This window comes from Scyliorhinus canicula, chromosome 5 (assembly GCF_902713615.1).
Source record: "Scyliorhinus canicula chromosome 5, sScyCan1.1, whole genome shotgun sequence".
NCBI lineage: Eukaryota > Metazoa > Chordata > Chondrichthyes > Carcharhiniformes > Scyliorhinidae > Scyliorhinus > Scyliorhinus canicula.
In genome coordinates this window covers 215,977,017-215,987,546 of record NC_052150.1, presented here as the reverse complement: position 1 = coordinate 215,987,546, position 10,530 = coordinate 215,977,017, and the positions used below count along the sequence as shown (strand labels likewise).

Sequence of the window (10,530 nt, the reverse complement as noted above, 5' to 3'; positions counted from 1 at the left end):
GGTAAACCTTACAGCAACTAATAAAACTTAGAATTATTTAGTATATTACTCATGGAATGGCACAGTGGTTAGCACTACTGCCTCACAGTTCTAAGGACCCAGGTTCAATTCTGGCCTCGGGTGACTGTCTGTGTGGAGTTTGCACTTTCTCCCTGTATCTGGGGGGGGGGGGGGGGGGGCTTGCTCCGGTTTCCTCCCACAGTCCAAAGATGTGCAGGCTAGGAGGATCGGCCACACTAAAATCAGAAGTGAGGGGTTATACATCAGGAAGCATTAAACAGGCTAAGGCTCGGTTCCAAGTTGAGAGGTGACCTGATTGATGTTTATAAGCTTGTGAAAAGGTTTGATGGGAGAGAGGTGAAATTATGTTTTCACTTGCAGCTGAGACCAAAACTAGGGTTTCAATAAAAGGTAAGAAATCCAATCGGGAATTCAGAAGCTCCTTCACGCAGAGAATAGTTCACGTGCAGCTTGCTACATGGAGTAGTTGGGGCACATGTTATTGCAGCAGTTAAAGGGAAAGCAGATGAACATGTTGGGGAGAAAGGAAGAGAAGGACATGTGATGGGGCTAATTGAAGAGTAGGAGGAGGATCATGTGAAGCATAGATACATGCAATAGTTGTTGCTGTGTAGTGAAATCCCACCCCTAATTGCCCGAGGTCAGCACGATAACACAGTGGTTAGCACTGTGGCTTCATAGCACAAGGGTCGCAGGTTCGATTCCCGGCTTGGGTCACTGTCTGGCTGGAGTCTGCACGTTCCCACCGTGTCTGCGTGGGTTTCCTCCGGGTGCTCCGGTTTTCTCCCACAAGTCCTGAAAGACGTGCTGTTAGGTAATTTGGACATTCTGAATCCTCCTCAGTGTATGCAAACGGGTGCCGGTGTGTAGTGGCTGGAGACTTCTTACATTATTACTGCAATGAACTTATTGTAAGCCTACTTGTCACAATAAAGATTATTAGGTGATGGTGAGCTGCCAGCTTGAACCATGTGGTGCAGGGAGGGAGTTCCAGGATTTTGACGCAGCGACAGTGAAGGAACAATGATATACTTGCAAGTCAGGATGGTTAGTGACTTCGAGGGGAACTTGGCATTCCCATGTATCTTATAGACCCCCTACAGTGCAGAAGGAGGCTATTTGGCCCATCGAGTCGATACCGACACTCCAAAAGAGCACCCCACCCAGGCCAACTCCCTCGACCTATTCCCGTAACCCCACCTAACCTGCACTTTGGACTTTGGGAGGAAACCAGAGCACCCGGAGGAAACCCACGTCATCCGAGTGGGAATTGAAATGGAGCTGTGAGGCAGCAGTGCTAACCACTGTGCCACATTTTCCTAATCTAGACAGGAGTCTGGGGTTTGGAATGGGCTGTCTGGCTCAGTTGCTGAAAATCTCAAATAAAATTTTCAGCACCTGTTGGGAGAGAAGAGTTCACTGAACAGACCGTCTCTCCTGAACCAGCGGTCTGCGCTGCACTGGGAGGCGGCAGGGAGGGCGCGGTCCTCCGAGCGCTGGGTGGCGCTGCACTTGGAGGAGACGGCTAGGTGGCGCTGCACTGGGAGGCGGCGGGGTGAGGGCGCGGTCCGCCAATCGCTAGGTGGCGCTGCACTGGAAGGCGGCGGTGGGGTGGCAGCGCAGTCCACCCAGCACTGGGTGGCGCTGCACTGGGAAGAGGAGGCGGAGTGAGGACGTTGCGGTTACTCTCGCTCGGAGGCAGCCCCATGCAATCTCCAGGGCTGGAGCGGTCTGCCCACCGCTAGGTGGCATGGCTCCAGGAGACGACTCCGGCAGAGCCGCAGTGAGCGGGGTGTACGGTCCGCCCACCGCCAGGTGGCGCAATCTTGGGAGGAGCGATTTGGGTGGTTGGGATACGGTCGTTGCTGGGCAGGAATGGCCGGGAGACGAGGCCTGTGGATGCTCCGACGTCTGAGGCATTCAGCGAGTGGCGGATTCGGCCGCAGCTTCGGCTCGGGCTTCCTGGCCGGTTCCCTACTCGGCTCAACCGGCTGTTCCCTGGCCCTGTACTGGTGGCAGCAACAGCAGCAGCAGCAAGGTGAGGGAGAGTCCGGCTCAGGGCAGGAGCAGGGAGGACGGACTGGCCCAATGCAGGGAGGGACAGACCGGCTCAGGGCAGGAGCAGGGAGGACGGACTGGCCCAATGCAGGGAGGGACAGACCGGCTCAGGGCAGGAGCAGGGAGGACGGACTGGCCCAATGCAGAGGGGGGGGGGACCAGACCGGCTCAGGGAGGACGGACTGGCCCAATGCAGGCGCAGGGAGGACGGACTGGCCCAATACAGGCGCAGGGAGGACGGACTGGCCCAATGCAGGGAGGGACAGACCGGCTCAGGGCAGGAGCAGGTAGGACGGACTGGCCCAATGCAGGGAGGGACAGCCGGCTCAGGGCGGGAGCAGAGAGGACGGACTGACCCAATGCAGGGGGGGGGGGGGGAACAGACCGGCGCAGGGAGGACGAACTGGCCCAGGGCAGGAGCAGGGAGGACGGACCGGCTCAGGGCAGGAGCAGGGAGGACGGACTGGCCCAATGCAGGCGCAGGGAGGACGGACCGGCTCAGGGCAGGCGAAGGGTGGCGGGGCGGGGCGGGGCAGTCGAATCAGGTTCAGGGGGAACGGACTAGCCCAATTCGGGGGTGGGGACAGACCGGGTCAGGGCACGCGCAGGGTGGACGGACTGGCCCAATACAGGCGCAGGGGGGCGGAGCCGTTGAATCAGGCGCAGGGTGAACGGACTGGCCCAATGCAGACGCGGGGGGGGGGGGGGGGCAGACCGGCTCAGGGCAGGCGCAGGGTGGACGGACTAGCCCAATGCAGGCGCAGGGGGGCGGGGCGGGGCAGTTGAATCAGGTGCAAGGGGAACGATTTGGCCTCATCAAGGCAGTGCCAGCAGTGCTTTCTTGTCCTTAACCTTTAGCCGTGGCTGCAGGTTGGTTGCTCACACAGTAAGTTAGAAAGTTCCCACCTGCAGACTTGGAAAAATAGATTTGTTCAAAGTCCCGGTTGACTGAGTGGGAGCTGCACAGTCAGAGACGTTGTCTTTTAGATGAGATAATAAACCGCTGCCTCAAAGATCCCATGGCTCTACTTTGAAGATGATCAGGGGAATTATCCCAGGTTTGCTGGCCAATATTTATCCCTCAAACAGAAACATAATTTGGTGATTGTCATTGCTTCATTGTTGTGGGAGCTTGCTGTGTTTACTTTGGCTGCTATTGTGATCCCAGACCAGACCCCAGCAGTTGCTAGGATACTGCACAGAAACCCCAATATTTTAATTTGTAAGAAAAAGATACTCCGCTCCAGGAGTCATTCCACACACAAATAGGGATATGTATTAAACTAAACTTTATTACCGACACAGGATTAAACTAACTAATATCATATAGGAAAATAGCTTGACAATTACCTGTTAAACAATACTTAACAGGGCAGCAAGGTGGCGCAGTGGTAGCACTGCAGTCTCACGGTGCCGAGGTCCCAGGTTCGATCCTGGCTCTGGGTCACTGTCCGTGTGGAATTTGCACATTCTCCCCATGTTTGCATGGGTTTCACTCCCACAACCCAAAGATGTTCAAGGTTGGTGGATTGAACAAGCTAAATTGCCCCTTAATTGGAAAAAAATAATTGGGTACACTACATTTATAAATAATAAACAATACTTTTTTTTTGCAATAATTTTTATTCAAGTTTTCAACAACAAATTTTATCACAACAGAGAAAAATAAGCATAAAACCATGAGAACAAACCCCCATAACGAACCCGTAGCCCCCCCCCCCCCCCCCCCCCCCCCGGCTACCTTCCCCCGATTCCCGTCCATTTTCCCCTGATTCTTCGCCACCCGACTATTCCTCTTGTTCGTTGGCAGTAATAAACAGTACTTAACAATGACAATGAGGGCAGCACGGTGGCCTAGTGGTTAGCACAACCGCCTCACGGCGCTGAGATCCCAGGTTCGATCCCGGCTCTGGGTTACTGTCTGTGTGGAGTTTGCACATTCTCCCCGTGTCTGCGTGGGTTTCGCCCCCACAACCCAAAAATGTGCAGGGTAGGTGGATTGGCCATGCTAAATTACCCCATAAATTGGAAAAAATAATTGGGTAATCTAAATTTAAAAAAAACAATGACAATGGAATACTAACTCCTAACTGCTATATTTTATCTCCTCTCAAGCAAAACCCATCTCAGGTCAAAATCCACTTTTAAGTAGCCCACACTTAGGGCAGGATTTACTGAGCAACCGGCTGCGTGTTTTCAGCGGCGGAGGTGCCCGCCAGCGGGATTTTCTGATCTGGCCTTTGTCAGCGGGATTTCCCGTTGACTGCACCCCTTGTCGCCGGGAAACCCGTGCGCCGTCGGTGGGACGGGAATATCCCGCCAGTATTGACGGCCGATAAATTCTGCACTTCAAATTATCTTCAATACTGGGGAGCCGAACTCACTGACCAGACTGGCTCCTCAGAGATCAGACCGCCATTTTTGATCTCTGAGTGTGCTTATGGGTCCATCCACGCACGGGCAATGTTACTGCCCACACACACGGTAGCACAAGTGGATAGCACTGTGGCTTCACAAGGCCAGTGTCCCAGGTTCGATTCCCAGCCTGGGTCACTGTCTGTGCAGAATCTGCATGTTCTCTTTGTGTCTGCGTGGGTTTCCTCCGGGTGCTCTGGTTTCCCCCCACAGTCGATAGATGTGCAGGTCAGGTAGATTGGCCGTGAAAAATTGCCGTTAGTGACAAAAATGGTTAGGAGGGGTTATTGGGTTACGGGGATAGGATGGAAATGAGGGCTTAAGTGGGTTGGTGCAGACTCGATGGGCCGAATGGCCTCCTTCTGCACTCTATGTTCTATGTTCACACATGGGCACTAACCACACCTCCCGAAGTGATGACACCCCGCTATGGGGTCGCTGAGGGATTCCCCCTTTCAGGCCTTCCCTCGCCCCCTTTTGGGACCCCCTCCCCTTCCCAGGACCCCATCCGTCAACCCCTCCAACCTTCCGAGGCTCCTTCATACCCACCGTGCACCCCCCAAACCTTCATACAGTCCCTCTGTCCTCCTTTCATGGGCATAGCCCCCTCAGGTACTGACCCATGGCAGTGCCATCCAGCAACCAAAAGAACAAAGAAACGTACAGCACAGGAACAGGCCCTTCAGCCCTGCCGGCCATGCTGCCCATCTAAACTAAAGTCTTCTGCACTTCCTGGGTCCGTATCCCTCTATTCCCATCCTATTCATGTATTTGTCAAGATGCCCCTTAAACATCACTATCGTCCTTGCTTCCACCACCTCCTCCGGCAGCGAGTTTCAGGCACCCACTACCCTCTGTGTAAAAAAACTTGCCTGTACATCCTCTCTAAACCTTGCCCCTCGCACCTTAAACCTATTCCCCCTAGTAATTGACCCCTCTACCCTGGGGAAAAGTCTCTTGACTATCCACCCTGCCTCATAATTTTGTAGACCTCCATCAGGTCGCCCCACAACCTCTGTCGTTCAAGTGAGAACAAGAATAAGTGAGCTTATTTAACCGCTCCTCATAGCTAATGCCCTCCATACCAGGCAACATTCTGGTAAATCCCTTCTGCGCCCTCTCTAAAGCCTCCACATCCTTCTGGTAGTGTGGTGACCAGAATTGAACACTATACTCCAAGTGTGGCCTAACTAAGGTTCTATACAGCTGCAACATGATTTGCCAATTTTTATACACAAAGCCTCGGCCAATGAAGGCAAGCGTGCCGTATGCCTTCTTGACTACCTTCTCCACCTGTGTTGCCACTTTCAGTGACCTGTGGACCTGTACAACTGTATATCTCTGACTGTCAATACGCTTGAGGATTCTACCATTCACTGTATATTCCCTACCTGTACGAGACCTTCCAAAATGCATTACGTCACATTTGTCCGGATTAAACTCCATCTGCTATCTCTCCGCCCAAGTCTCCAGAGGATCTAAATCCTGCTGTATCCTCTGACAATCGTCATCGCTATCCGCAATTCCACCAACCTTTGTGTCGTCCGTAAACTTACTAATCAGATCAGTTACATTTTCCTCCAAATCATTTATATATACTACAAACTGCAAAAGTCCCAGCACTGACCCCTGCAGAACACCACTAGTCACAGTCCTCCAATTAGAAAAGCACCCTTCCATTGCTACTCTCTGCCTTCTATGATCTAGCCAGTTCTGTATCCATCTTGCCAGCTCATCCCATATCCCCTGTGACTTCACCTTTTGTACCAGTCTTCCATGAGAGACCTTGTTAAAGGCCTCACTGAGGTCCACATGGACACAACCACTGCCCGACCTGCATCAATCATTTTTCCGACCTCCTCAAAAAAAGTTAGTGAGACACGGCCTCCCCTTCACAAAACCGTACTGCCTCTGGCTAATATGTCCACGTGCTTCCAAATGGGAGTAGATCCTGTCTCAAAGAATTCTCTCCAGTAATTTCCCGACCACTGACGTTAGGCTCACCGGCCTGTAGTTCCCTGGATTATCCTTGCTACCCTTCTTAAACAAAGGAACAACATTGGCTATTCTCTAGTCCTCCGGGACTTCACCTGAAAGGTCACTGAAAGGGGCAACACAGGGCCCCTGGCACTCTAGCAGTGCTCCTACTGGCTTTGCAGTGCTAAACGGGCATCTTGGCAGTGCCAGCCTGGCAGTGCCATGGTTCCGCTTTGTAGGGGGACGGCTAAGGGGGTCACCCTGCCCTGTCTCTGACCACCCAGGGGCCTCCATTATCCTGGGAGACCGCTGGGTGCCGTTCTGCCTGTTCCATATTTGTGTGGACCAGTACTGAGCGATGCCCAGCTGGGCACTCCCCGAGGAGGCCAGGAGATGCGGGGAGCCCGATAAATCTCAAATCAGCACACCCAAGCAGGTTTTAAACCTACTTAGGCATGCGAGGCTTGGTCTCACCCATTGTGGGCAGCATCCTAATCACGACACCTCGGGATAGACCTGGGTAGATCCCGCGAGGCCTACTGGCTGTCGGGAAGCCCGTGGGAGGCCTTTCCCGGCATCTACTGGCGACGTTGCTCTACCGTTAGGGCGCAACACAGCTGGTAGATCCTTCATTATATAAACAAAACTCGATTAGCCCAACTTCTATGATGCCTTAATTGTCCCTTTTTAGCCAAAGTGTTTGTCTTTCAAACCTGGACTTTATAATTGACGACTGCCACAGTCATACACACTAACCCTGGCTTTCAACCCTCGCTACACAAAATACACATATTACAACTGGGACCAGATCCCAACAGTGGCGAGGACACTGGACAGAAACCCCAATATCCTATTTTAACATTGTAAGACTGCGAGGAAAGGATACCTTGCTCCAGGCAAAGAAATGGGAATCTGGTTTTTTAAAACAAACTTAATTACTAACATAATATTAAAATATCTTTACCATCACACCAGAAAATAGTTTACAATTACACCTTAATCAATACAGTGAACACAGTAATCCTTAATTGCTGCTCTATTCCCACTCAAACAACAAGTAAACCATCTCAGCCCCCAGTCCACTGTTAATTACAGGTAGCACACTGGAATACCTGCTTTACAAAGATGTCTAGTTACTCTACTTAGAAAAATAGATCTTTCAGCAATGCTTTAAAGACAAGGTCTGACTCTTGTCAGCCCCATACAGAAACTCTGGCTGTATTTCTTCTGAAGCAACATCAGCGTGTTTCTGCTCACCTTCCAAACCCACACTTCTAAACTGCTTGGAAAGAAATTGCTAATCTATCTACACAGATACTTTAACTGAACTCAGATGTTGAACTTCTGTTCAACACAGTCTGAAAGAGCTCAGTGTGAGAGAGCACAGTCTGAGAGCTCAGTGTGAGAGAGCACAGTCTGAGAGCTTAGTGTGAGAGAGCACAGTCTGAGAGCTTAGTGTGAGAGAGCACAGTCTGAGAGCTCAGTGTGAGAGAGCACAGTCTGAGAGCTTAGTGTGAGAGAGCACAGTCTGAGAGCTTAGTGTGAGAGAGCACAGTCTGAGAGCTCAGTCTGAGAGAGTGCAGTCTGAGAGCACAGTCTGAGAGAGCGCAGTCTGAGAGAGCACCGTCTGAGAGCTCAGTCTGAGAGAGTGCAGTCTGAGAGCTCAGTCTGAAAGAGCTCAGTGTGGGAGAGCACAGTCTGAGAGACCTCAGTGTGAGAGAGCACAGTGTGAGAGAGCACAGTCTGAGAGCTTAGTGTGAGAGAGCACAGTCTGAGAGCACAGTCTGAGAGCTCAGTCTGAGAGAGTGCAGTCTGAGAGCTCAGTCTGAGAGAGTGCAGTCTGAGAGCTCAGTCTGAAAGAGCTCAGTGTGGGAGAGCATAGTCTGAGAGACCTCAGTGTGAGAGAGCTCAGTGTGAAACAGCAAAGTCTGAGAGAGCACAGTGTCAGAGAGCACAGTCTGAGAGAGCACAGTCTGAGAGAGCACAGTCTGAGAGAGCTCAGTCTGAGAGACCTCAGTGTCAGAGAGCTCAGTCTGAGACAGCACAGTCTGAGAGAGCACAGTCTGAGAGAGCTCAGTCTGAGAGAGTACAGTGTGAGAGAGCACAATGTGAGAGAGCACAGTGTGAGAGAGCTCAGTCTGAGACTCAGGCTGAGAGAGTACAGTCAGAGAGAGCACAATCGGAGAGAGCACAGTCAGAGAGAGCACAGTCAGAGAGAGCACAGTCAGAGAGAGCACAGTCAGAGAGAGCACAGTCAGAGAGAGCACAGTCAGAGAGAGCTCAGTCTGAGAGAGCACAGTCTGTGAGTGCACAGTCTGAGAGAGTTCGGTGTGAGAGAGCACAGTGTGAGAGAGCTCAGTCTGAGAGAGCACAGTCTGAGGGAGCACAGTCTGAGGGAGCACAGTCTGAGAGCTCAGTGTGAGAGAGCACAGTCTGAGAGAGCACAGTCTGTGAGTGCACAGTCTGAGAGAGCACAGTCTGAGAGAGCACAATCTGAGAGAGCTTAGTGTGAGAGAGCTCAGTCTGAGAGCTCAGTCTGAGAGAGCACAGTCTGAGAGAGCTCAGTATGAGAGCTCAAAGTGAGAGAGCTCAGTCTGAGAGAGCTCCATTTGAGAGAGCTCAGTGTGAGAGAGCTCAGTCTGAGAGCACAGTCTGAGAGAGCTCAGTCTGAGAGAGCTCAGTGTGAGAGAGCTCAGTCTGAGAGAGCTCAGTCTGAGAGCACAGTCTGAGAGAGCTCAGTCTGAGAGAGCTCAGTGTGAGAGAGCTCAGTCTGAGAGAGCTCAGTGTGAGAGAGCTCAGTCTGAGAGAGCTCAGTCTGAGAGAGCTCAGTCTGAGAGAGGTCAGTCTGAGAGAGCACAGTCTGAGTGAGCTCAGTCTGAGAGAGCACAGTCTGAGAGAGCACAGTCTGAGAGAGCACAGTCTGAGAGAGCTCAGTCTGAGAGAGGTCAGTCTGAGAGAGCTCAGTCTGAGTGAGCTCAGTGTGAGAGCACAGTGTGAGAGAGCTCAGTCTGAGAGAGCTCAGTCTGAGAGAGCTCAGTCTGAGAGAGCACAGTCTGAGAGCTCAGTCTGAGAGAGCTCAGTGTGAGAGAGCTCCGTCTGAGTGAGCTCGCTGTGTGAGAGCTCAGTCTGAGAGAGCACAGTCTGAGAGAGCTCAGTCTGAGAGAGCACAGTCTGAGAGAGCTCAGTGTGAGAGAGCTCAGTGTGAGAGAGCTCAGTGTGAGAGAGCGCAGTGTGAGAGAGCACAGTGTGAGAGAGCGCAGTCTGCGAGAGCTCAGTCTGAGAGAGCTCAGTGTGAGAGAGCTCAGTCTGAGAGAGCACAGTCTGAGTGAGCTCAGTCTGAGAGAGCTCAGTCTGAGTGAGCTCAGTCTGAGAGAGCTCAGTCTGAGAGAGCTCAGTCTGAGAGAGCTCAGTCAGAGAGAGCACAGTCTGAGAGAGCACAGTCTGAGAGAGCTCAGTCTGAGAGAGCTCAGTGTGAGAGAGCACAGTCTGAGAGAGCTCAGTGTGAGAGAGCTCAGTCTGAGAGAGCACAGTGTGAGAGAGCACAGTCTGAGAGAGCTCAGTGTGAGAGAGCTCAGTGTGAGTGAGCTCAGTCTGAGAGAGCTCAGTCTGAGAGAGCACAGTCTGAGAGAGCACAGTCTGAGAGAGCACAGTGTGAGAGAGCTCAGTCTGAGAGAGCACAGTCTGAGTGAGCTCAGTCTGAGAGAGCTCAGTCTGAGAGAGCACAGTCTGAGAGAGCACAGTCAGAGAGAGCTCAGTCAAAGAGAGCTCAGTCTGAGAGCTCAGTCTGAGAGAGCTCAGTCTGAGAGAGCTCAGTCTGAGAGAGCACAGTCTGAGGGAGCACAGTGTGAGAGAGCTCCGTCTGAGAGAGCACAGTGTGAGAGAGCACAGTCTGAGTGAGCTCAGTCTGAGAGAGCTCAGTCTGAGAGAGCACAGTCTGAGAGAGCACAGTCAGAGAGAGCACAGTCAGAGAGAGCTCAGTCAGAGAGAGCTCAGTCTGAGAGCTCAGTCTGAGAGAGCTCAGTGTGAGAGAGCTCGTTCTGAGAGAGCACAGTGTGAGAG

At 52.3% G+C, this 10,530-nt stretch overlaps 1 protein-coding gene across 1 annotated transcript in view; it reads left to right on the top strand.

The window, feature by feature from the left end:
- Positions 1 to 1,740: 1,740 nt before the first annotated feature.
- Positions 1,741 to 10,530, top strand: part of LOC119966570 (nuclease EXOG, mitochondrial-like) — a 16,655-nt gene continuing 7,865 nt past the window's right edge. The window contains exon 1 of the mRNA XM_038798483.1: positions 1,741 to 2,059. Coding sequence (XP_038654411.1) covers positions 1,897 to 2,059 — 163 coding nt within the window. The 5' untranslated portion in view covers positions 1,741 to 1,896. The remainder of the gene's footprint in view (positions 2,060 to 10,530) is intronic.